At 50.2% G+C, this 26,008-nt stretch overlaps 1 protein-coding gene and 1 pseudogene across 3 annotated transcripts in view; one reads left to right on the top strand and one right to left on the bottom strand.

The window, feature by feature from the left end:
• Nucleotides 1-19,012, bottom strand: part of FANCA (FA complementation group A) — a gene marked incomplete at its 3' end in the record, with an annotated part of 33,818 nt that extends 14,806 nt beyond the window's left edge. For both annotated transcript variants that reach the window (XM_084905456.1, XM_084905455.1), the window contains exons 1-23: nucleotides 18,889-19,012; nucleotides 18,438-18,547; nucleotides 18,141-18,225; nucleotides 17,724-17,866; nucleotides 17,480-17,575; nucleotides 16,615-16,688; nucleotides 14,482-14,594; nucleotides 13,713-13,795; nucleotides 13,070-13,103; nucleotides 12,532-12,598; nucleotides 11,752-11,864; nucleotides 10,627-10,703; nucleotides 10,295-10,436; nucleotides 9,856-9,989; nucleotides 9,447-9,557; nucleotides 8,541-8,636; nucleotides 8,393-8,452; nucleotides 7,488-7,576; nucleotides 6,813-6,873; nucleotides 6,669-6,718; nucleotides 3,809-3,885; nucleotides 1,855-1,974; nucleotides 124-260 (exon numbers count right to left, since the gene is read on the bottom strand). In XM_084905456.1, the coding sequence (XP_084761582.1) occupies nucleotides 124-260; nucleotides 1,855-1,974; nucleotides 3,809-3,885; nucleotides 6,669-6,718; nucleotides 6,813-6,873; nucleotides 7,488-7,576; nucleotides 8,393-8,452; nucleotides 8,541-8,636; nucleotides 9,447-9,557; nucleotides 9,856-9,989; nucleotides 10,295-10,436; nucleotides 10,627-10,703; nucleotides 11,752-11,864; nucleotides 12,532-12,598; nucleotides 13,070-13,103; nucleotides 13,713-13,795; nucleotides 14,482-14,594; nucleotides 16,615-16,688; nucleotides 17,480-17,575; nucleotides 17,724-17,866; nucleotides 18,141-18,225; nucleotides 18,438-18,547; nucleotides 18,889-18,970 (2,154 nt within the window). In that variant the 5' untranslated portion in view covers nucleotides 18,971-19,012. The remainder of the gene's footprint in view (nucleotides 1-123; nucleotides 261-1,854; nucleotides 1,975-3,808; nucleotides 3,886-6,668; nucleotides 6,719-6,812; nucleotides 6,874-7,487; nucleotides 7,577-8,392; nucleotides 8,453-8,540; nucleotides 8,637-9,446; nucleotides 9,558-9,855; nucleotides 9,990-10,294; nucleotides 10,437-10,626; nucleotides 10,704-11,751; nucleotides 11,865-12,531; nucleotides 12,599-13,069; nucleotides 13,104-13,712; nucleotides 13,796-14,481; nucleotides 14,595-16,614; nucleotides 16,689-17,479; nucleotides 17,576-17,723; nucleotides 17,867-18,140; nucleotides 18,226-18,437; nucleotides 18,548-18,888) is intronic.
• On the top strand, nucleotides 11,902-12,171 carry LOC311632991 (small ribosomal subunit protein eS27-like; annotated as a pseudogene). Its single transcript has one exon. The product of its transcript is annotated as a small ribosomal subunit protein eS27-like (transcript).
• Nucleotides 19,013-26,008: the final 6,996 nt, after the last annotated feature.

Genomic DNA, 26,008 nt, shown 5'->3' with positions numbered 1-26,008 from the left:
TCTGACGTCTTGGTTCCATGTATACACTTTAAATAGCAGGACCAGAGTGAAGAGAAGGGCCTTCAGTTCTCTAGCACAACCCAGCAGGCACAACAGCTGTGTTCTCTGGCATCCCACATTCACCTGCTGCTCCCGCTGCTCAAGTTTGGGAGCAAGAACACTGAGCTGGATCTTCGAGACCTCGGAGCTGCCGTCATCCTCACTGAGGCCCAGGGCAGAGTGCAGCCTCTCAGAAACCACCGCAATCTGAGCAGACAAAACTGCAAATGGCAGAGTCGTCAGGTGAGCAGGGGTGCAGAGAGGGATGCAGAGGGGCTAATGAGGGCACAGAAACTATACACCACCACCCTGACTACACCCCAGGGCCAACTCCTTGCAGGCGGCAGTGACTGGGTGTGGAGAGGTGACGCGGCAAAGGGGCAGTCACCACACGCATGTACTGCTCATGTAAGGAGCACACACTGTCACCACCACAAACCTCACCACTTATTTAAATTCTTCATCTGAATCACATACCAACTCTCCCCGAAACTGTGTCATCTGCTGGAGGCTTGCGTCCCAGCTGCCATCATGTTTCTGATGGCCAAGAGCCACAGCCTTGAGGCACCAGAGGTTGGGTGGGTGCTGACTGGGCCAACCATACAGTGTGGAAATGGAACCTCTGCTGCTTTGGAAGAAGGCTGACCTGACCTTTCAGCCACCTTGCTGGAGCCTTTGGGTCCCACCAGGTCCCAGGATCTCCAGATGCCACATTCTGCGCACAACTCTGAAAGGCCACGCTCCCACCCCTGGCACACTCGGCAGGATCGCAGCTAAGGCCCTGCAGGCACCCAGCAAGCAGAAGAACTAATAGTTTTGTTAGTATTTCCTCCGTGAGGCTCTCTCAGAATATTCTTTCTTAGGGGAATAAAATGAATTCAGAAGAGCCCTGGCCGGGTGGCTTGGCTGGCTGGAGCATCATCCCATGCACTGAAAGGGTGCAGGCTCCATTGCTGGTCAGGGCACACATCTAGGCTGCAGTTCAATTACCAGTCAAGGCACATACAGGAGGCAACTGATAGATGTTTTTCTCTCCTCTCCCTCTCTAAAAACAATGAATATACAGTATCCTTGGGTAAGGATAAAAAAATAAAATCCGTACAGTTACTAGGTAAAAATATGGCCTACTAATTTTGTTTTAATATAATCTTATTTACTTCAGAGAGGAAGGGAGAGAGAAAGAGAGAAAAAAACAACATAAATGATGGGAATCATTAATTGGTTGCTTCTTGCATGCCCACACTGGGGATTGAGCCTGCAACCTAGGCATGTGCCCTGACCAGAAATTAAACCGTGACCTCCTGGTTCATAGGTCAACGCTCAACCACTTAGCCATGCCGGTGCAGGCTAGCCTACTATTTGGGATTTTGCATTTTCCATAACTAAAGTCTGAAAGTGCTGGGAGTTAGGATTTATTTCATAGATTGCTGTGCACCACTGCAAAGTATCAACTGTCCGGGCTCCTACTCCAGAGAAACACTCACAATGCACACAGTAGCAGAGGCACAGGCGTTAGGAAAAGAAAGAAAACCCCAACTAGTACCGTTACCCAGCCTCTCTCCACCACCTGTCCTACTGGGATGCCAAAGAGCAGAACAGTCACCGTCTGCCAAGGGTCTGTGACAGCTTGAGTGACTGCCTCCCAGCCTGTCTAAAGAGGACCACATCCTTGACACCACCAGGGTCAGGCTTAACTACCAAACACTGAACCACAGGAATAAGTACCAGCCACTACCACCCTGAGGGAGTGGACCAGCCACTGAGCCCCATCCATGGCCGCACACAGCTCCGAGCCTGCCCACTGCCCGTCCTTACCATCATATTTGGCGGCGTCTGTCATGGCGGCCCTGAGCTCTTGAAGTGCAGCTGTGAGCAGTCCCAGGCAGCCTTCCGCACAGCCAGGTTCCGCCTCCACCTCCATTCCCAGGGCTGCATCTGCGAGACCAGGAAGAGTGATTCTAACAAGTAAATCATATGGGAAACACGCAGCTGAATGTGGACCTGCTCATTCCCATGGTTCTCTGCCCACAAGGAGGGATGAAACCCTCCTGAGGCTGGATACTGTCACATCAAAAATCAAAACATTCAAGAACAAGCATGGTCTACCCGCCCCATTGCCACAAGTACAAAAAGCATGTGTCTAATAAAAGAAGATGAGGCCCGCCAGTGTGGCTCAGTGGTTGAACACTGACCCATGAACCAAGAAGTCACTGGTTCAATTCCTGGTCAGGACACATGCCCAGATTGTGGTCTTAATGCCCAGTAGGAGGCATGCAAGAGATAGTCAATTGATGCTTTTATCTCTCTATCCCTCCCCCCCCCACCTTTTCTAAAAAAAAAAAAAAAAAAAAAAAAGCAGCACAGCAAGGGAGGCTGGGCAGGAGACACTCATGAATGACTTATTCCCTGTTTCTCAAACTTCTAAGTTGTTTACCATAGTTGGGGGAAAAATAAAACAAAGAAAAAAGGCAGAATTGGTGTTTTAAAAGCAAAATCAGTTCATTTCTGGTGTCGCAGGAGAGGACACTGTGTGCAGCAAGCCTCACAGGTCTCCGGTGACATCAGGAGCCAGAGCTTAAGGCTTCTACTGATGAGCCCGTTACATCAAGTTCTACAGCAGAAAACATTCTGAAAGCCCCCAAAGGTGGGACCCAGGTCTGGGCGAGGAGGACCAACACCACAGAGGACATCCCCAGCAGAGCTGCGGTCTCACTGAACCTGAGAGCAGTGAGATCTGGGACCTTCATTCTTTGCCCACTCGGGCTGGCCTCCATGTTGTAAGTTATCCATGCTAGTGAAAGGGGTTTCTGGCAGACAGAAGCCCCATGAGCCTACATGGCCCTACAGTTCAGAGGTTTGAAACAAGCAAACACAAGCTGCTTCATCAGCGTGGCTCCTGCCCCTTGTCCAGTGACATTGTGAGAAAACAACCTGACGCACTGCTGACAGTCGCCACCTTATTAGTGGCCAGGTAGGGTGGGCAGGAACACACCGAGTCTGCCCAGCTGCTTCGAGCACGGCCATCTCACCCCTACATGCTTTCAGATGTGTCGTAGGTCCATGTCACTGCTCCCTAGAAACAGAAAGACACCCCCCCCCCTTGCCCTGAAACCCACCACAGAACTCAACCATCAAAATGGTCAGCCAGCCAAAACCGGTTTGGCTCAGTGGATAGAGCGTCGGCCTGTGAACTGAAAGGTCCCGGGGTTCGATTCCGGTCAAGGGCATGTACCTTGGTTGCGGGCACATCCCCAGTAGGGGGTGTGCAAGAGGCAGCTGATGAATGTTTCTCTCTCATCGATGTTTCTCTCTCATCAATGTTTCTGGCTCTCTATCCCTCTCTCTTCCTCTCTGTGAAAAATCAATAATATATATTAAAAACAAAACAAAAACAAACAAACGAAATGGTCAGCCAGAAAGCTGTCACAGCCCAGCCCTACAACAGGCTTCAGAAACGAGACAGTTCTGAAGCCTGGCAGCTAAGTCTGAGAGGTCACCCGAGTTTAAAGCTTGAACCCAGGACAGGCAAGCAGAAACCTCATCACCCTCAGTGGGACCACAAACAGCAGAGTTCCTAACACATGCACTGCTTTAGGAACGTGCTATTTCAGGTACATCAGCGACGGGGCCGAAGGCATCACATTCTGGTCCATGACTAGGGCTGGTGGTGGGCAGTCTCTGAACCCAGAGCCCTGGCGAGACCCAGCGTAACCTAACTACAGCACTGACCAAGGCACCACTGCCACAGCTCCTGGCCAAGAGCCCTTACTTGTCAGTGTCTTCTCTCCAGCAGCAGCGCAGGCTTGGCGGTAGGTGGAATACAGAGACGAGGGGATTTTATCTGCTCTGGATCAGAACAAAACATTAAAATCAGGTCAACTATAATTCGAGCTAGTTCTCAAGCTTACAATTCCAAAAACTTTAATAAAGCAAAAGTATGTGACAGAGTAAATGTAATTACACAGCACTGTACTAGAAAAACCACGCTACATCAAGTCCTCACTGGTACACAAGGCCATGTGCTCACATCTGCAGCAGTGGTTTCACTGGGCAAGGAGATTATTCATTTTCTTACTTCTCTTGTTCAAGTTTTAGAAATTTACAAATTTTAAAAGGGAACTTATACTACTGTAATTAATAATACTAACAAAAACACCAAAATGTGATGAAAAACACAAAAAATTATAGAGTAGGTCCTGTGATAAGGACAAAGGGCGTTTACAAACCACGGCTGGCACTGTCTCAGGACACAGTGACAAGTCCAAGGACAGAAGCCATGGAGTCACCCTCAGAGGAGCCACAAGGGACAGCTCAGGTATGGGATGCATAGACACAGGCATGGTCTGCAGGACAAGAAGCCTCCACATGAGCCAGGAGGGCATCTGACCTGCCAGTCCTGCAAACCATGACGATACAAACAGGAAGAGGACACAGCTGAGCTCCAGAGCGAGGGCCCATCAGGAGCCTGGAAAGTAGGAACCCAGGGGGACCACCAACCAATTGGGAAGTGCAAAGCTTTTAGCTTAAGAAATAGAAACCAGCCTGGCTGGTGGGGCTCGGTTGTTGAGCACTGCCCAGGAACCAAAGGTCACTGGTTCAATTCCCCGTCAGGGAACATGCACAGGTTTTGGGCTCGATCCCCAGCAGGGGGCACGCAGGAGGTAGCCAATCAATGTTTCCATTGGTCCCTCTCGCTTCCTCCCTAAAAATCAATGAAAGTATTTTTTAAAAAGTAGAAATCAATGCAAACAAAAGAAAGTGGAGAAATTCATAGAAAACCCTCAGGCACCACTATCACCACTACTCTGAGAGGGAAGGCAAACACAACAGCTGTTTAGCAAGAACAGACTGACATAAAAAGAACATCTGGTGGCAAAAGTGAAACTCACTAAAGGACAGGCAGGTGAACTTGAAGAAGAGGGGGGAAAAATCCGCAAACACCAGATATGTAAATATGTCAGAAGAGAAAAAACATCAGAAGACAATCCAAGAACTCTAATACCTGAAAATCAAGGGCTCCAAAAACCATGCAGACGGCAGCAAGCCTGCAGTGAAATTAGCTAAGGTGGAATAATAGTGTCTGGATTTGCTCCAAAATAACCCAGAAGCGTGGGTAAGTGGATGAACTGAGGGCTACAGATGAAACAAGACTGGCCATTTGTTGATAACTATGAAAGCTGGGTTATACATACTCTTATCTGTAGTTCTCTATCTTAAATTTCTCATAACAAAATGTTTAAAATAGACAAAATTTCTTAGTACTGGAGGACATGGATTTCCAGATTTAAAGGCCTACCATCTGCCCAGCCAAGAAATGACATCAGACCCACAGCAATCCACATTACTATAAAACTTCAGAACACAGCGAAAAAATAAGACACTACAGGCCTCCAGAGAGAAAAACACATAAGCTCATAACACCTCAACAATGAGGCTGAAAGTCAATGGAGGAATATTTTCTAAGACTGAAAGGAAAACAAGCTCCAGCCTATATTTCTGCACTCAACCAAATTACCTATTGAACTTGAAGGCTCAGTATGGTGTCAAACTTTTTTTTTTTTTTTACCTCCGATCCATCCTTTCTTAAGAAAAATCTGCATCAACAGGGTATGTTCCACCAAAACAAAGGAGCAAGCCAAGAGGATGATATGAGTCACAGAAAAGGAAGGGTCAGCACAAGCCGAGGAATACTCCTGGGGGATATCGAAAGGAGACACAGATGGCAGCTGTGCTCAGAGGCCAGAAGCTAACAATTCAGACAGGAGCAGGTCAAAGAAAGGCTCTGCAAGAGGCGTCTCCAGATGTAACTGTTGGATACTCGACTCTGAATGAGAGGACTCTAGACAACTGGCAGGATCTGCAGGCGAATCATGATATGTAGAAGGAAAATGAGGTAAGACAAATATGAACTCTAGAGAAAACAAAAGTAAACAACTGGATTCCTAAGGTCAAATCTGAACAGTTTTTTATAAACTGAGTTTTTAAAACTATTGTACAAAGGACAGCTAATTGTATTGATGGAATAAATTAAAAAAAAAAATTGTTTGAATTTATTCCACAGGGATTATCAATTGATATTTCCTAAAATAGAAAAAGTGATAAGCAGCAAAATAAAAACGCTCTTTAGAGATATGGAAATAAAACCAGCTAGAGTTGAAAACAGTTGCATCCAGACAGAAAGAAGTGGCAGGGAGGGGTGAGTGGTGGCTGTCTTTCTTAATAAATTTCAGAACTATAATTCTTTTTTCTAAACCAATTTAACTTTGACAAAACATTTTTTAAGACTAGAAATAAATGTCAAAAAATTAAGCTACATCATACAAATACAAAAAAAGCTGGCATTAATTTTCCTTTCATGATTTTGTATGAAAAACACTACTTAACTCCCAGATCAATCAATCTTCTACATGTTCTTTGAAAAATTATGCTAAGTGGCAATACTCAGAATCAAAGAAATTCTTTTAAAATGTTAACTAATTTTGAGCCAATATTTTATATAATTGATATAATTTTATATAATTTTATATAATTTATATAAGTAAAACACACGTGACAAAAACATCTCTACAAAAGACCCAGAATCCTCTGCATTGTCAAAGCCCTACTAGAAGCAGCCTATCCTTGCGCACCTCTTCAGGGACTCTATGAAGGCCACACGGGAGTCAGGGGCACTCGGGATCTGTGAGAGGAAACACAGACTCCAGTGAGATCCAGGCAGGAATGTCCTTGCTCTCTGCCGCCTCGGTCCCGAGTTCGTGAAGATGTGTACTCACCACTCGCGGTGTGAGCAGGGCGGGCAGAAAGTGAGAGATGTAGTAGGGCCTCCTGAATATGCTGCAACACAGAAGGGCGGGCTCAGACAACAGAAGCGCCAGGACCTCAGTGAACACAACAAAACGTCTGTTCCAGAGTGGCACCATGTGGGCCGTCTCCTTTCACGGCTATGACATTACATCACATTTTTAAGTCCCAGTTCATACAAAGGGTAGTCTGTGCTGGTGACCTGTGTCCTGTGGAATCTGGATAACACTCTGCCCCCCAGGAAATCCCAGAAGTGGGACCACATTTTTCAGAAGCAATACCTTAAAATAAAGCTAATCCACACTGGTATTAACCAGAACTTAAGAAGTTTTGGAATCACATAAAATTCAACACAGTTTTGGTATTTGATTCCCTGTACTAGCTTCACACTGGTCACCAATTAAGTATTAATAAAAACAATCGTCCCTCGAACAGTGTGGGTTCCACTCAGTTCCACCTGTTGGCTGTTTTGGGGTGCCCTGTGCTTTTCTAAAGAAAACGCATGTCACGTCAAGGACTCCACACCAGCAAGCTGCAAGACCACTGCTGGGACACTTACATGGACTCCTGCGTCTCCCCACAAACATGGCCTCCCTGCGGCTCGTGGCCCTGAGAACAGATGAGGGACAGCCCCAGCGTGACCCTACCTGGCCTCCATGACGGCAATGGGAATTTTCCCTGTGTGTTCAAACACCTGGATAGCCTTCTCCACATCCTGGGATGCCTGGCGGTGGGGCTGACTCCGTGAAGGGAGGAAAGAAAAAACAGGACACTTAATAGAAGGCTTGTCATCTGAGGTAAAAGGTGCGGAGTCGATGCGTGCACACTGGGAATTCAGAACCACAAAAAGCATCGGTGGCTTTCTCTCTGCCCTCAGCAGTCAGACCAATGAGCAGCCCGGTAACAACATGGCCCCTGTGGAAAGCCACTGCCATCCTTCCATCTCCTTCCTACTTCTCCTCTCTGCTCCCTTCTAGGACAGTAAAGAGCTCCAACTAAAGATTTTCCGGTGAGAAGGAGCAGAGATTAAGTTTGATATTTTTCTTAAAGTACAGCAGTACATTTTAAACAGAAAAAGGAACTAAGTATTTCATAATATTCACTTTAATAGCATTTGTAACAGTTCTCCAGCAACTCACAACTTTTAAGTAAAATGGTCTTAAAGAAGACACGCATACCACATGGACACCTAACATTTGGTTTACATAAATGTAGTTAACCTCTTTTCCTGTAATTCCTAGAGAGAGAAAAAAAGGCACCTCCCTGCAGTTTTACAGACCACTTTGTCCACTCATACCCACATGGACGGGATCTCCCAAAAGACAACCCTTCCCACATGCAGTGACGATCCTGTTCCTGTTCTCAACAGAGATGTTACAGAACAAGCACTTGGGGCAACTGTCACATTCCACCTGCACCAGACACCCCAGGTCCCGGACAGGAAAGGCTCAACTCCATCACAAGAAACAAGAACAAGAATGTGCTTGGTGAGCACGAGGGGGACCGAGGGGAGCGTGGGGGGGCCTGAGGCAGCAGCACCAAGGTGAATTACCTCTGTGACGTCCCTGGCTGTAGACAAATCCTCATAGAGCCCCATGTTCTCCACAGAAACCTGCACAGAAGACAGGAGCGAGAACACTGAGGACCAGATGGGTGTGGGCAGCTGGAGGTCGAGGGGAGGAGGGGAAGCCAGGACTTGCCTTCAGGTCGGCCAGCCGTGTCTTGGCCAGCGAGACGTAGTCTGTGAGGAGGGAGCGGTACTTGCTGGGGACCAGGGGTGGATGGAGAATATGCACCTGCAGCAGACGACACAACAGGACGGGAAAGTCAGAGAATTAGCCAAAGACCATGAGGGCAGAAGCTGGGGGAGAAAAGGATGGAACGGAATGGGATCCTGGTGAGGGTTTCCACATGCACCCGAAGGCGCGCCTTCAGAAGTGGGCACAAGAGTCCTGCGGGAGGGCCCGAGACTCTGCACACCTCTCTCCTCAGATGGAAGGCACCAGGCACCTTTCCATCTTAAAAGCCAGGGGTCAAGCATTCAGACAGGCAGGGGAGGCCCGGGAGACGTGAGCAGTGCTCTGGGCTTCACCCCATATGGGTACATGGCTTGATCTACTCCTCTACCTATTCTCTCACCTGGATTCTATGAAATATGAGATTCTAGGTGCCCAACCCCCCAAAACAAATGCTAGATATAGTTATCTAACTAAAGGCTTACAGAAATAAACATTTTAATCATGAGATTGATATAGACCTATTATACACTCAGAGGTAACGACCCCTGGCAGTTTGGGTTATATCCTTCCTGGTTCTTCTCCTCCAATATAAAAACATATCATTCTTAAATATAAAAAGTGGGATGTGCAACTCTCCTGTTCTCCCGGTCCAGCTCTCTGAGCTGCTCCAAGGAAGACCTGCGACAGCTCCCTGTATGGCCACCAGCCAGGGGGTGGTTTTTGGCCTTTTATCATCACCAGCGCTTTCACTGAGGGCATGCCTACACTCCAGTTGTTGGGTTTGCAGTGTTTAACAAGTACCTGCTCAGGAAAACCATCCCTGGACTGAGGAGGACATGAGCAAAGGCCCGGCAGCCGGCTTCTCACCTGCAGGTACCGGGGGGCCTCAAAGGGCACGAGGTCGGACAGGAACTTGAAGAGGAAGACCAGTGCCTTCTTGCTGCTGCAGTGGTGGCCCCTTGAGCTCCCAAAAGAAGCCTGGAGGGAGATGGGTGTGAGGCACCGACAGCACATGCCCTACTGTTCACAAAGGGACTTGTCAGTGAAGCACCTCAAAACCAGAAAACTGCTACTGGAGAGAGAAACCACAAAGCCAGTTGGTTCATACAATTCTGAATGTCATGGCGAAGCTTTGACTAGTCAGCTGAAACATAACTACGGCATCTTGTGAACATCAGAGGCACAATTTACTGCCTAACACGGACTCTCCTCGGCAAGTTGGGGGACATGCAAACTACCTATTGGGAGCACCAGCAGGTCAGCAAAGATAACGCACCTGGAACCAGTCTGCATAGGACGGGAACACGGAGGGGCCCTCCAGCACAGCCTGACGCACAACCAGGAACACAGTGACCATGCAGTCCAGGTCAAAGCTCTCAAACGCACGGGCCAGCAGACAGGTTACCCAATCTGGGCAAGAAAAACCATGGAATAAAATGCGTATGTTCCGCTGGGGAGTAAGTGCCCCCCTACGACTTGATTACCCAATGCCCATTTCAAGGGACTAGAAACTGATCAGCGGAACCCAAACAGCAACTACAACAGGCTGACAGCAGCGGCGGGCAGAGCCTGAGGGCACAGTCCGCAGGATGCAGGGCATCTTCAGGGCATCCTCGCTGAGATGGACACCATGATTCCCCTTTTGCCGACAACACTGCGCACATCGCACGCAGACACACGCACACTAGCACACCCAGAACGCCCCCGAAGCGCACCAGTCACCAGCCGCTGGGCTCCGGGGAAGCAGATCACCATTGTGGACACACAGGACAGCACGTGCTGCCAGTTCACCTCGTGCGTCTCCAGAACGTCTTGTAAGTGGCTCACCAGCTCCTCGGGACTCAGAAGCACGAAGAGCTGAAACAAAGTGCCTGGGCTGGCAGAGCAGAACCTGCTGGCAGAGTCAGACGCCACCCCTTTCCTGGAGGACACAACTCAGAGCTGAAAGGAGACACTTCTGCGTCTCTCCTCGCTGAGGGGTCAGTACTGGATGGAACCAGAGCTCTGCGGGAGCTCTCCATGGCCCTCGTCTTGCCCCGTGACTCACCCTGCGGTACAGGCCGGTGAGCAGAGGGTGGGTCCTGGCGAAGCTCCAGTCCCTCTGCATTTGAACAGCATCGGAGACTTCACCAGGAGGAAGAACAGACAAAAACGTCAAGTCAGCAATCATCAGAAAGCTGGGTTTTAAAGCTGCAATGTCAAAGAACTACCTTATTTTAATTTGTATTTTTTCAACTAGTGAAGTTCACCATTTCCGTTTGTTAACCATTTCTAGGTTATAAAATGTCTCTTTGGCCCAGATACCTGCTGGTGATCCTATGTCATATTTGAGTCTAGTTGCTTTTTCTTTTTTTCTGGAACAATTTATTATTATTATTATTATTGATTTCAGAGAGGAAGGGAGGAGATAGAAACATCAATGATGAGAGAATCATTGATTGGCTGCCTCCTGCACGCTCCTTACTAGGGATCGAGCCCGAAACCCAGGTTTCTGCCCTTGACCGAAAGTGAACATAGGACCCTTCAGTCCTCAGGCTGATGCTTTATCCACTAAGCAAAACCAACTAGGGCGACTTTGACTGCTTTTAAACTTTAACTGTCAACAGAAGATCAATGAGGATGCTGTGGAAAGGAGGACACAGGTCCTCAGGAGTAGGATAGCAGCCTCTGTCAAGAGCGACCGTATCCCACCTGCAGACCCTCCTGAGGATGTACCAAAGCACAGAGCCAGCTCAGTGGACAGGGTGTGCATTCAGTCCATCACTAAGAGTGAACGCTTGCCATTGATAGTGACAGCAGCCAAAGGACACTCATTATAAAAGATGACATGAATATTAAACACGTTAGAAAACCACGAAACTACATAAAATACATAAGTTAATGACATATGGAAACAAACCTTGAAATTTAAAAGTATAACTACATCTTCAAAAATCTATTTAGAAAAAAACTAGATTTTGTGTTAAAGCTACTTCTACTTTGTTGATGAGAAGGATGAGTTTTTCTTTCCACGCTTCTTTAATTGTAAATTTTCTTAATGAGAATGTGTTCTTTTCAAATGAAAGGATGGTTAATAATAAAATAATCTCAAAGTGTCTGAGAGCATTAACATGGGGCCCAAGTCCCTGTCGAGGGAGGCAATGGTCCCCAAACAAACGAGTCTGGAACCCACCTTTCAGCACAGGCTGGTGAGTAAGTATCTGAGTCAGAGTGTGCCTGAAAAACCTCTTTGGAGAATCCGTCGAAATTATACTGTGGAATGTGTGTCCACTGAATCCATTGAACCTGCAAATGGAGTAGAAAGAGGATCTCAAGAAAAAAGATGCCTGCACTTCCCGACAATAGGCCTCTCACTAAGGATCTCCTCCCTCCCTCTCCAGAAGAGAAGAGGAGACACGAGAAGAAGCTCCTGGTGGAGAGCCCCAGTTCCTACTTCATGGATGCAAATGCCCAGCAAGCTATAAACCACCGCTGTCATTAGCCCTGCACAAACACTAGTTTTGTGTATTGGCTGCTCCACAGTTCTCTGTCAGCCAACAGGAGGAAAAGCAAGGCTTACAGAAGGATGCTCCTTAGAAGGAAGCAGCACTAAAAGCCCCTCAAATCAAGATTTGAAAAAAAAAAAAAACACCCACATTTTTGAAGAAGAAAAAAAAAGACACCATACTTGCTGACAGCTAATCAAGGCATTCTGTTCAGCACAACTGGCAGGAGTCTGGGCCTGGAGGAATGAGGGGCCCAGAGAGGGGTGCCTATCCTCCTGCCTCATCTCAGAGAAAGCAGGCGGGCCCGGGGGGCCCCAGTGCCTCCCAGCTGTCATCTCTCCTAACACTGACACGATGGCAGGAGTGTGCTCAGGAGTCACCTGCTGGTACTGGAATGTCTAAAACACCTGGGCCCTAACCTAGTGAGCACCGCCCCCAGGCGCCCCCAGGCCCCCCCAGGAACGTACCAGCACCTCACTGCCTTGTGCGCTTTGGACTCCTCCTGCACGCCAGCAGCTAAGGTTTCAAGTGCGACTGATGCCAGGACATGGAAGCAAGAGACAGAAGCATATCATCACCGCCCATCAAAACAACCCTGACTAAGTGTTTCTGGACAAGGCAGGCATTTCATCCTTGGTAAGAGCCCCTCACTGCCAAGTTACAGACCTCCCAAGCCACCCAAACCCCTAGACAGCACAAGGCCTCTAAGGTTCCAGTGTCTCAGTGAAGCCTTTACAACCAATCAGAATATGCAGACAACGAAGCACCCCCAATTCACCATTAAACATAAACATTCATTCAACAGCTCTGGAGGAATGAGCCAGGAGAAAAAGTGGAGGCTAAGTTTATACTAAAGTACAACCAAAAAGGGGATTTTCTGGTACAAGGACTCTACGGGGAGATATATACAAACAGGAAGAATACTTGAAACCAAAAGGTAGAAACAGAAAATTCCTGGTAAACAAACAGTCATTTACAGCCTGGGGCACAGAGCAGCACACTCACAGAGCAGCATTCTCTGCAACACGGCCACAGCAATCTGTGAACACAGAACGAGTTACCGTTACTCAGTCACACCCGTGAACCACACAAGAAAGCTAGTTGTTACTCTAGAGTCAAATACAATACTGGCTTTTCAAAGAGGTACACTGTTAAGATTTCCTCTTAGGTCTACGTAACATCCCAACACCGAGGAGACTAGACAGAGTTAAAGGCAGACTTTCTGTAAGTATCTGTCGTGATGCCCCAGAATGCCCAGGCCCTGGTCATATCCCACCGGCCCCCTGCTTCCCACATGTCTGTACCACCCAGGTGCTGCCCATGCAGAGTCCTGCTAACACTGTCTGGACTGCAGCTGGGAAAGAGCGCCCCCTCCCCTCCTCTGAAATCACAGGGGAATTCCAGGCCGTGAAGATCTTTGCCTTCGAGCACTCTGGAAACCAGAAGACATGGGGGAGATCACAACCTGTTCCCACTTCCCACACCTACTGGATGGGGAGGGACACGAAGGGGGCACCTCATGAGCACAGCAAAGTCAGCCACTGATCCAGGGATGTCCAGGGGAGGACTCCATGGTGGCATGGTGGGTGCAGGTGTAGGGGGCTTATTCGACAATCCTATAATGCTTCACCTTTGTTGTTCCTCCTACCTGGGGCATCTGTTCAGCCTCCACATTTCTTCTTGGACCTGAGATTTTCTGAAATCCCCTCAAAACAAACACTTGTACAAAATCTGAAAACCACAAAAGCAAAGTATTTACATACACTGCAGTCCCCGAGCAGCCAGGAGGCCAAGAGGCCCACAAGACCACCCTCTTCAGGGGCTGAGGGCGGACCCACAGGCAGCTGTGAGGACACCCTGGCTCCTGTCCCTGGGAGCCTACAGGTCACCAGACCCAACCTAAAAGCTCTGACCAAACTAGACTCTCTCCTTGCCATTCTATTTGGAAGGAAAACAGAGCTGACCCTTGAGCCCACAAAAAGTAGGTGGCCACATCCTTAACCACCTTGTAAGTAACAGGTGCTCCTACCCTGCTGTCTCCCTCAACACATTCTCTGGGGGGTGAAACTGAGCCTCAATTAGCATAGCCCTCCTCCAATTGGGATGCTGAGGGAGCTCCTTGCCAATCCCACATGAGGGCTTGTGCCTCCTCATTCAGGTCATAATCCACAAATATTTAACTCAAGACACCAGCTACAGGCCCCGTAACATAATGGATCAACAGGCTGACTTAACAAAATTTCCACACAATTCAAGTTAAATCCAACAGGTATGGCCCACTATGACTTCATGCTAGATTTCCACGCCATGGGTGTAAGGGTCTTTTCTGCGTCCCACAGATCCTCACAGCAGAAAACTGACCTAAATGAATTCCCCCTCCACCCTCACCCCAAAGCCTGCCTCTGTGATGGACTTACCAGAGAGCATAGCCCTGGTGATGTCGACGTGCTGAGAGGTGTCTTCTGTCTGCTCACACAGACAACGCAGGTTCCTGAAGAGCCACGCCACCACCGCCTGCACGTCCGAGTGGCTGGGGACAAGCATACAGCACACCTGGACCCTTGCTCCACAGCCATCGGGCCATTTTCTTCTCACTCATTTCACTCACTCAGCAGCTTAGGCCACTGAGAATAAGCTAGCAACCACCTGAGCCTTCTGTACCAAGAAGTTAGGGACACCTGCTACTAACATCAAAAATAATAATTTTCAAGTAGTTTACTCGCACTTATTTGGAATAGCTCACGACTGTTGGGAAAGGGAAAGAAAGGTCAATAAGATAATCATACAAATGAACAGACAGCAGCATTACAGGCTGCAGGCTGTCTCCACGGGATCGGCCATGCAGCATAACCTGTGTGAGAATCCATGTGGCCTGCAAAGCCCTGATGGAGAACCCTCACCTGCCCGCCTATCACCTGTCACCTCCCTGATAACAATGTTTTATGTGCCTGGCCACCTGTACATCTTCTATGGGGAACTGGCAACTGATATCCTTTGTCTATTTTTAATTAGAGCAGTCAGGCCTTCTCCACTTCAAGATTACAAAAACATCCTTCCAGTGCTTTTATAATTTCTATTTTTTCCTTCTTTGATTTATCAACATTGTTTTTGGTATAAAGTTCCAACTTAAATCACGGGTTTCTCTCTCTGCCTCTCCCCCTTCCATTCCACTCTCTCTAAAAATCAATGGAAAAATGTCGTCAGGTGAGAATTAACAACAAAAAGATCCAACTTAAAAATCTAAATGTGGCCCTAGCTGGTTTGGCTTAGTGGATAGAACATCAGCCTGCAAACTAAAGGGTACTGGGTTTGATTACAGTGAAGGAACACATGTCCGGGTTGTGGGCTCAGTCCCCAGTAGGGTGCGTGCAGGAGGCAGCCAATCGATGATTCTCTCTCATCACTGATGTTTCTATCTCTCCCTCTCTGTTCCTCTCTATAATCAATAAAAATATATATTTAAAAATACAGATGTGGCCCACAAGAACCACCACCAGTGTTTCAATATGGCATTTTCAACTCAGCTGGGCAATCCCCCAAACAAGTTTTTCCTGAGCAGAGAACAAACATGCAAACCCCCAGCCTCCTGCTCGGGTTGGGGAGGAGCCACTGCCTGGCTGCCTAGAGCAGGAAGCTGCCATCTGAGCTTCCAAGTGCTTCTGGCCCCTGCTCTCAGTCACAGCCTCTCATCCTGTCCCTGACATCCAGAGGCACCCATCAATCTGAGTCTTCCAGGGAGAAAGACGACACTAGATCGGTTCCTTCTTTCCACACTGCTGGTTTGCACAAGCCCATCTAAAACGTGCTCAGTTGTCGGCCACTGGTCCATCTGCCTCCTGCTCCGTCCTCTCCCACATCCTCCCATCTTCATGGCTTGCACCTTTTTATAAAACCCCCTTTCTGAGGGTTGGTGGGATTTCAGGATGAAATAAAAGCACTTGCACACATATATATTAATCATATTTACCTGAATATCTTTTTAGTTTTTAAAATATTTTTAAACATATCACATAATGTATCTTCTACAAAGAAAACATTACCAAGCCTGTGCACGATAAGACTTCAATTACAAAAAGACATTCCCTTTAAATAATAAATTACAGTTGACCCCTGAACAACACAGGAGTCAAAAATCTGTATATAAATTGATCCCCCAAGTTTAATATAGTCGTCAGCCCTCAGTATCTGCAGGGGACTGGTTCCAGGACCCCCCCATCAACACCAAAATCTGCAGATGCTCAAGTCCAGTATGTCGTGGAACCACACATACAGCTGACCCTTTGCATCAGCAGACTCCCAACTACAGATCAAAAATACTGTTTTTAACCTCTCAGTTGGTTGAATCTGAAGATGCAAAACACATGGATACAGAGGGACAACTGTACTGGGGAAAAACCGTGTATACGGAGGCTTGTGCAGTTCAAACCCATGTTGTTCGAAGTCAGCTGTAATAGTTTCTCCGGGCAATTTTTGGCTGTGATACATGAGACATACAAGACGAGGTTACAAAAAACAAATCACATGGCATTTAAATAATATATTATCACTACCTTTCCAGTAGCTCTTGGAGGCTCACAATGTTTTGTATTTGAAGACGCCACACAGCTTCCAACAACAAAGAATCCTGTAAAAACAACAACAGCATTGTGAGTCCTTCAGGATGCATTTTCATACAGAATGTTCAGCCTGTGCTCTTAACCACCAGGCTCTATTTAAAATCCAAGTGGAATAACAGCATAGCCTAAACTATTTTACCCACTAGTTTTAAAACTCACCAAGCCTTCGGACATGCCCACTACCATCTTTCCCCTCCTCCTGCCTGTCCTCACCATCACATGTCCAGCAGGCTCAGACAGGACCCTGCCCCGCCTCTAGCTTGACCCACTTCTAGACCTTTCTCCACTGTGGCCTACCCAAGATTCCAAAATGTAAAGGAACATGCCAACATCTTTTTAGAATGCCTCGTGGCTCCTCACAGCTTTGAGGATAAAGCTCACTCTTCAACACAGCACAGCCCTTTGTGATCTGGCCCTATTTCTCTCTCTGTCCTCTCCAGTGAGGCCCTCCCTCCTGCAGCAAGGACACACACCGTCCCTCAGTCTCCCTGCTCCAGTCACACCCGTCTCCCAGAAACCACACTCCTCCTACACTTCCTGCACCTCCCAGCACTCCTAGGAAGCCTTTGCCAACCATCCAGATACAGTCGCCCCTCTTCTCTGTACCCTGTGAACAGCCGCACACAGTGTTTGCGGGTACCTCCTTCCCATCCATCGGCATTTACTGAACACGTCCCCCTACTCTCTGCAACTAATGAGATGCTCGGTGGGATTCCAGAAGAAGCGTCCTGTGGCTCCACCCAAACAACAGGGCCTGCTTGGAAAAACCCTGACGTCAGAATTACAGTCTCAGGTTTACCTGTGCTTTCCACAATTCTTGACAGAAGGTGAGACGGGAGAACATACTGTGTGCTAGTAAATGCCCAGCGATCTCTAACAAGGAAGACAGTTTCTTCTGAAAAGAGAGGTTAAGCCTTTTTTCAAAAATGGGCAAAAAAAAAGGGGGGGTGGGCAAATACCTGCAGCAATCAAGAAATACCTCATTTCCCCCAATCGCTTAAAAAACACGAGCAGCCCAGTGACCACATCGTGCTGTGCCTTACTCTCTGCTCTGGGTCGAGCAACACCCCACGGGAGGGCTCCGCACGCGCCGCACAAATCTGCACAAAGCTGGAGGCCACTGTGTGGCTGGACAGGACGGCCACTGGAACCCCCAGCCGAGAGGCTTGATCCCGCAGAGCAGAGCCTTAAGGAAACACAAAACATAGAAACACTCAAAATCTAAGTCAGAAGACTGAAGAGATTAAAACACCTTCTTGTAAGCTGTAGCAGCCCAGAAATTTGCCTTTTGAAGGTCAGAAGAGGTCTCCGGGGAACATGCCCCAAGCAAGTCACAAACATCGGACTCGCCCTGCTCCATGCCGAGGAGCAACCCCTCTCCGGTGGGCCCGAACGCCCGTTTCTGGGGCACACAGCGAGGGGGTCACCGGAGGCCTGCGGAGGAGGAAGCCCCGACTCACCGACCAGCGCGCCGGGGCTGCCGCGGTCCATCCACCCGTCCATCCCTCCGCTCAGGGCCGGCTCTGCAGGTCGCGGGCCGTCCACCTGGAACCCAGCACAGGGCCTGGCAGCGGGCAGACGACCCCGGTGTCGGTGCCGATGCCGGGGACGCCTGCCTCCCGCCCTGCGCTCAGGCGTTTTGTCTGAAGAAGCGAAACTTCTGGAACTTCCTCATAATCCCCAGGGATAAACGCTCACCCCCACCCCGTTTCCTCCTCCCGTCAGCACCGAGGGCTCCAGCCCCAGCCCTTCCTCACCTCCAGCAGCAGCTGGCTCAGGTCCACATGGCGCCTCAGGAGCTGCAGGGCGGCCGCCAGGACCCGCCGGCCCCGCTCAGGACCGGGCTTCTGCCTCCGGGCCCGGCCCGCTGCGCGGCCCGGTTCGGACAACGGGACAGCCGGTCAGTGGCCCCGCGGCCGCGGACCCGGGCCGGAGCCCCGTTCCGCCGCCGGCGAGGGCCACGGGACACTGTCCCCGGCGCTCCGCGGCCCGCACCCCCTCCCACACCCGCCAGTCCCGCCACCGCGGCGGCGACCCGGGGACCCGGGCACAGGACGGGGAGGGGCCGGGGCCGGGGTCACGAGGAGGGTCAGGGGTCAGACTGAGAGGACTGAAGGCAACTCGAGCGCGCAGGACCCTGACCTCCCCGGGTCGGGTCGGCGGAGGCGGGGGTTGGGGGGAAAGGAGGCGCGCCCCACACCCGCTTACCCAGCAGCTCGGCCCACGTCCTCCTGCGGCGCCCGGACCCCGGGTCCGAGGCGGCGGCGGCCAGGGCGCGGGAACCCGACATGCTGAGACCCGGCAGCTGGCGGCAGCTCCGTACGTCCGGCCCGCGCTGCCCTCCCATTGGCTGGCTACCTCTGCCCTCCCATTGGCTGGCCGCCAGCGCTGTCTTCCCATTGGCTGACGGCCCGTGCTGTCGTTCCATTGGCTGGCGGCTACCAGGCCACACCCCCACATAGGCGGGGCCTCGCGCGGCGGCCATCTTGGAGATGGCCGGAGCGAGTGAAGCGCCTGACCCCTGGCGGCCGGAGCCGGGCGTGGCGTTGGCGGTTAGCAGGGCATCCCCCCGCCTAAGAGAAAAGTGCGGCATCCTTGATGCCTTGTTCCTGCGAACAAGACGCACAGCTGTCCACGAAGACACAGCCTGACAAACCCAAACCCTAAACACCGCGGGTGGCGTCCTTCAGGCCATCGGAGAAGTTAGCCCGCGGAGCGCTGCCTGCCGCCACCTGCAATGACGGACGTGGATTGGGTCCCTCCGCCCGAGGCGGTCGTGAGACGGCCAGTGACCCTGAGGAACTAAGTGCTTAGTGTCACTTGACTTGACATTTCAGGGGCCACGAGTGCCCGGCTCCGCAGTGGACGGCACAGCGCCCTCCTCTGGCCGCCAGCACAGGCCAGACTCCAAAGCAAGGCGCCCCCCCCCGCCCCCCCCCCCCCGCCGGTGGGGAGTCCCGTGCAGTCTCAGTGGTGGGTGCCTTTCCCGAGTTCCTTCGAGCTCCTAGCTGTATTTAATATTTTGTATGTATTTGCTTTATTTTCTGGATAGTGTAGTATGATCTGACATGTTTTTAAAATATATTTTATTGATTTTTTTTTTTTTTACTGGGAGGAAGGGAGAGGGACAGAGAGTTAGAAACACCAATCAGCTGCCTCCTGCACACCTCCCACTGGGGTTGTGTCCACAACCCAGGCACATGCCCTTGATCAGAATCGAACCTAGGACCCTTAAGTCCGCAGGCCGGCACTCCATCCACTAAGACAAACCTGTTAGGGCAATGCTTTGACATCTTAAAAAGCCTTTATGGATGGAGAGAGACTGCCCGTCCCGGGCTAGCCCCTTCTTAGAGGCAGCAAAGGGCCTGGCATGTGATCTGTAAACTGACCAATCCAGAGCCAGACGCGCTCCACTTGGCCCCAAACCCAGGAGGCAACAGTCCTCCCACCGCGGGGCCAAGTGGCAGGCATCTTGGAACTGCTGCTACAGCCCAAAGATCCCGAAATTATTCCAACTAGCTAACCCTGACTGTTCTCCCTGCCCAGCCTCACCTTTCCCGTGGAAACTCCAAAAGGCAATGGCCTAAACCTTCCCCTCGTTCCTGTCTTCTGCCTCCTGGTCCCCCCTGCTGCTGCCCCATGTGGCTCTAAGACTCATGAATGTAATAAACTCCCCCCACCCCACCCTGAGCCTCTTGTGACCATCTCATAAAAGCATGCAAAACATTTTTTAAAAGTTAAAAGAGAGGGCAGCTGAGGGTTAGGGGGGTTGAAGCCCCCAAGCCCAATTCACACCTCACCTGGGACTGGGGAGCCAGCCGTGGACCCAGAGCCAAGGGCTTCATTGATGAGCCACCCCTGGGCAGGCTGGCTCTCTCAGGCTGAGACCAAACTAGAAGGCCTGACGAAACCAGTTTGGCTCAGTGGATAGAGTGTCCGCCTGCGGACTGAAGGGTCCCTGGTTCGATTCCGGTCAAGGGCATGTACCTCGATTGTGGGCACAACCCCAGTGCGGGGGGGGGGGGGGGGGGGGGTGCAGGAGGCAGCTGATCAATGTTTCTCTCTCATTGATGTTTCTAACTCTATCACTTTCCCTTCCTCTCTGTAAGAAATCGATAAAATATATATTTTTTAAAAAACACAAAAACTGGAAGGCCCATCAGGTAGTGACCCAGACTTTCTTATCACCTCAAATGGAAAAGCTCTTTAGGTTTGTTTCCACAGATTTTTACCAGTCACGAGTTTTATACACACGTGAAAAGACAGGCGAGAGCATGTTGGAGGGCCGAGGCCTCTGGCCCTTTTGAAGGGTGAATCAGAAGGCCAGGCCAGTTTCCTGAGTAGGAAAAACCCCCGTTCTTCTCACCTGTGTGCGTCTTCTGTGGCTCCTTAACTTTCACACAGAACACTTCACTCCTGCCACTTCTGGTCACCAAACATGTGGCGGTTTTCCCCTTCACAAGCAGTTCTGACAGCAGCTGGGTGCCCTCCCCTTTAACTCAGTTCTAACGCTGTCCACACGGAGACAGATCCCACTGGTTACAGGCTCAGTCCCACAGGACGGCCCCCACTTCAGATGCCAATTCTAACTCTTGTGTCCCCAGGTTACCCACAGCTTCTGCCTGATTTGGCAGCAGACTGGGGAGTCCCACGACCCCTTCCTTGGATTCAATAAATTTGCAAGAGTGACTCACAGAATTCAAGGAAACACATTTACCAATTTTTTGAGGGATAGAGGTGACCGGCCAGATGAAGATACACGGGTCACGGTTCAGGAGGGTCCCAAGAGCTGGGCTGGGTCACCCCTGGGTTAGATGTGTTCCCCAAAATGGAAGCCTCCCACCCCAGAGCACAGGACAGGGTGGAGAGCATGCTGCCCTCAGCGTAAAAAGGGGACCTGTGAGTTTGTAGTAAGTAGACCACAAAAGACCAACGGCAAGGACTGTGTGTCTGGGGCCAGTGTGTAGACATCAAACCACGTGAAATCAGCCACACAGATTGGTAGTGATGTCTATAATTTTACAGAGACGTCAGTTGTGATGGAAACGAGCATCACTGCAGGCTGTGAGGGAAGCACGGGCCGAGAGATCCTTATGGCTGCGCACTGGGAAGTTAGCCATCCTCACTCCCTGTTCCAAACAGTGACCCCCAGTGTCTTCAATGGGAAGAACACCGTATCCTCCGTATTTTCTCCACTCTCTCCCAATCAGGAACTCCAGGTGAGCAGCCCCCCTCTCCCACTCGTGCCCCACACAGCATGCCCCATCTGTGGTGTCGTCTGGGGGTTCCCCTCACCATCCTGGCTGAGCTCTGGGACCTGTGTCCTGTCCGGAGCTCTGTGTCTCCTCTCCCTCCTCACCTCTCCACCACCAGCCTGGAAACCTTCCTTGGGAGCTGTTCTGGGCTCCCATTCAGACATCGAACACAGCCTGGCTCTATTAGCATCCCTTGGGATTCTTGTCCTTTATCATTATCCCAAAATAAACCTAAAGCACAAAACCTCAGCCGCTCACGTTTCAGCTTTTCCTCCCGGACCCCTGAGCCATGCCTGGCTGTAAGGAGCCGGACAAAGAGGGCATTCAGGGGCCTCTGAGCCATGGCAACGGGCCTGGCCGCTCACTCTGTGCTTGAATCCCTTGGGGGAAGCCGACCTGTTTTTTTGTTGTTTTTTTTTTTTAATCTGAAGTGGAATCAGCGAGGGGACGAGAGAGAACCTTGGCACCCCACTCTCCACAGCTGCAGCTGTCTGCCCGCATCCAGGAGAGTCCACAGGCTCAAATTGTCTTTGATCTTAAACCCAATTGCTCATGTACCTGACTCACTCTGACCTTTGTCTCAATACACACAGTGCCCTCACTATGCCACCTCGCACACTGGAGCCCCGCACCCGCTCCTAGAATCCTGTAACCACCGGTCCACAACGCACCTGGGATCCAGCCCAGTCGCTCCTTTTGGCGTCCAGGAGCCACCAAACACCAAACACAGAGCATGGGGAAAATACCCAGTGGGTTCCTTCACATCACACACCTGTCGCTCTCACCCTCCCAGAGGGAAGGTACTTTGTGTGCTGTTTCCCCCTGAGGATGAGGGGTGGGGGTGTTTGGGTTTTCACTGGTCTTTCCCAGGCATCAGTCATCAATGCCCAGGGCTCAGCAAGCATGTGTGAATGGACGTCCTACACCGTAAGGAGAGTATTTGGGGATGGTCTCTGCTAATGTGATAAACTGATAAAAGTGACTCTCGGATTTCAAGCTCCAAATGCCTCTCTCCTGTCCCCAAGCCCAGCCCACTGTAAGGGGTTCCTTCGTGTACTGGAAATGAAGTCTGAAGAGCCCTTTCTTTAGGCTGCAGGTGATCCCATAACTGTAGAAATGACCTTGCTCCAAAGCTTTCCAAGCTGAGTTAATGATTGACCTCGATCAATTCTACTGTGCTTCCCAGTAACAGCCGGAAATACACTGTTTATTTCTAAAATCCAAGTGGCAAGTTCAAGTTATGGGAGAACTAATATGTCTCTGATTCTGATCATCCTTCGTGGGCTAATAGCCCTATGTTTTAACCCTAGTGCCATTTTCGACAGGAATAAACCCATTTCCCTCCCTTCCAGGTGCCTCTGCCGTGCTCCTGGGTAAGAAGCTGGCATCGGCACTCCCCTTGGTGAGCAGCCCAGACAACTGCCAGCTCACATACACGAGAGCCCTCAGTCCAAACAATAAAAAATGTGGGCAGTGCTTGGGATCCATCCAGAAGGAAATGATTATCTTGACTTTGTAACTAATGGGAGCAACGGATCACTGTGCCCAAAGCGCCCACAGCCAGCCGGAACCTGGATGTGTCTAGTTGCCAGAGGAATGGGCCAATGTGACCAGTTTTCTCTTGCAGGGGAGTGCAGAGTGACAAGTTGGAATCCCTCTCACTGCCCCACCCTTAGGCCATGCCGGGCTTCCCTCTCTCCTTAAGACTACTGCTAGGTCTCATGGTACTTTCGGCAGCGGGAGATGTGTGGGTAAATGACCTAGGAGGGAAACATAGTTTCCAGGAGCATGTAGAGAGCCGATTGATGCTTCTGCTTCCTTATTTTGATCACAACCAGGAGGGCAAACCTTCAGGTACCAAGAGATAAGTAAAAACTAATTTAAAAAACTTTTTATTAAAACCCCAGTGTTCTAAATCTCACCAGCTGATGTCTTGCAACTTGCTCATGGATCCCTAAAAAATGATCAATGCCAGATCAGAAAGGGTACTGCATCCCTTACATAGGTGACCTCAAGGGCCTCTGGGTCAGCAGGTGTGAGTTGTCACCAAGTCATCAAATGAGATCCTAAAACCATGTGGTCAGGGAAACAGGAGGTCTTAGAGCAGTTCTCAACCTCTCTAAGGCCGCGACCCTTTAATGCAGTTCCTCATGTTGGGGTAATCCCCAACCATAAAATTACTTTCGTTGCTACTTCATAACTGTAATTTTGTTACTATTAATGAATCGTAATGTAAATAATTGTTTTCCGATGGTCTTAGGCTCTACAGCAGCAGTTCTCAACCTGTGGATCGCCTAAGACCATCGGAAAACACAGATATTTACATTACGATTCATAACTAGCAAAATTAGTTATGATGTAGCAACGAAAATAATTTTATGGTTGAGAGTCACCACACACCAGGAGCTGTATTAAAGATGCTGTGTCCAAGGTGCTGCAGACACCGGGGGATGGTGGCCCGCCCGCCTGCCGTGGGGGCGGGGAGTGCCCCTTTACCAGAGGTGATACGGATGGAAGTCTTAACTCCCACGGAGTGGAAAGCAGAAACCACCTGAGGAGCGGGTCCGTCAGGAACCAGCTCCGGTGTGGTGTGGGAGGGCAGTTTCCCAGATCACACACACCTGGCACTGTGTGACGGGTCCGGACTCTCCTTAAACCTCCCACAGCACTGAGGGGCTTTACTGTCGCCATCCCAAGGCAGACCTTGAAACGTCTCCCTTCCCTCTATTGACAACTGTGTGTGTGTGTGTGTGTGTGTGTGTGTGTGTGTGTGTAGATGAGGCAGGAAGCTTTACCTGAGCTCCACGTTCCTTGCACCATTCTTTCAGGAGGTAGCATAGGTCCACCTGCCCTATCTCCCAAGTGCTAACACTGTTATGCTGGCAACATACGCTTAGAGAACTGAAAGTTGTCCAGCTGCTGAATGTAGAAACTTGGGGCATGGTCTGTTTATATCAAACTCCTTTTCATTTTAAGATTGAAACTCCAGATGACATTATTTGACAGTAGGGCCCCAGCTGACAGCCTATCCCCCACCTCAAGTCTCCTTCAAATAAGACAAAATCACGGCATTGCTGTGGCTGTTCAGAACAACCAGGGAACTTCGGAACCCAAAGTTTCACCCCAGCCAGCAGCGAGAAATCTCCAGGAATTTGCATGTTGTGTGCTCCCCAGGGAGTCCCGTCTGTGACCCACTGCCTTATTGCCATTTATTCTCCAATTGCATTGGGCTGTTACTCTGACCATGTAAAACTATGTGCAGCCCTGGCTTGTTTTCCCAATGGTTAGAGCATCTGTCCATGTACCGAAAGGTCGAGGGTTCGATTCCTGCCCAAGGTCATGTACCTGGGTCACAGGTTTGATCCCCAGCCCTCTCTCATGCATGCAGGAGGCAACCAATGGATATGTCTCTCACATAGATATTTCTCTCTCTCCCCCTCATCCCTCCCTCCCCTCCATTCTAAGAATCATTGGGGGAGGGGGAGAGGAATATCTGCTGAGGATTAACAAAATAGAAAACAAAACAACTATGGCTGCAGAGGTCTCAGGATTAGCCTGGATAAAGCTGTCTGGTGCCACTCTTCCCCAGCGGTGAGTGGGCTGGCGGGAATGAAGGCACAGACTGAGCCTGAGGGAGGGCAGCTCACCACACAGGTGAACTGGGACCATTTTTCCTGGAGACAGTGGAGCGTTCAACGCGGACTCCTCTCCTCTTTAAAGGGCCATTTATTAAGTGCTTCATACGTGAGGATGAGGGCTCCCTCGCTTCCATCACATACACACACTCCTGAGGTCACCCTGCCCGCCGTAAGCGTATGCACATGTGTGTATGTGTATGTGTGTGTGCGCGTGTGTGCGTGTGTGTGTGTGTGTGTTGGGGGGATGTTTCAGTCCAGGCTCCCCCGCATTCCGGCGTGAACGCTCCGAGGCCCGCAGTCACTGCGGTGTGTTTGGGGCCGATGCCGGGCGAGTACGCGGGTGAGAGCCGCGCCTGGATGCCCGCCGCCTGGCTTTCCCGCAGCTCCGGGCGTCTGGTGCTCGCCTCCCCCTGGGCCGGCCCGCGCCCCCCACTA

Source organism: Pipistrellus hanaki (assembly GCF_964339955.1).
Source record: "Pipistrellus hanaki genome assembly, chromosome: 15".
NCBI lineage: Eukaryota > Metazoa > Chordata > Mammalia > Chiroptera > Vespertilionidae > Pipistrellus > Pipistrellus hanaki.
Note: the sequence above shows the minus strand (reverse complement) of the source record. Positions and strands in the feature narration are given on the sequence as shown.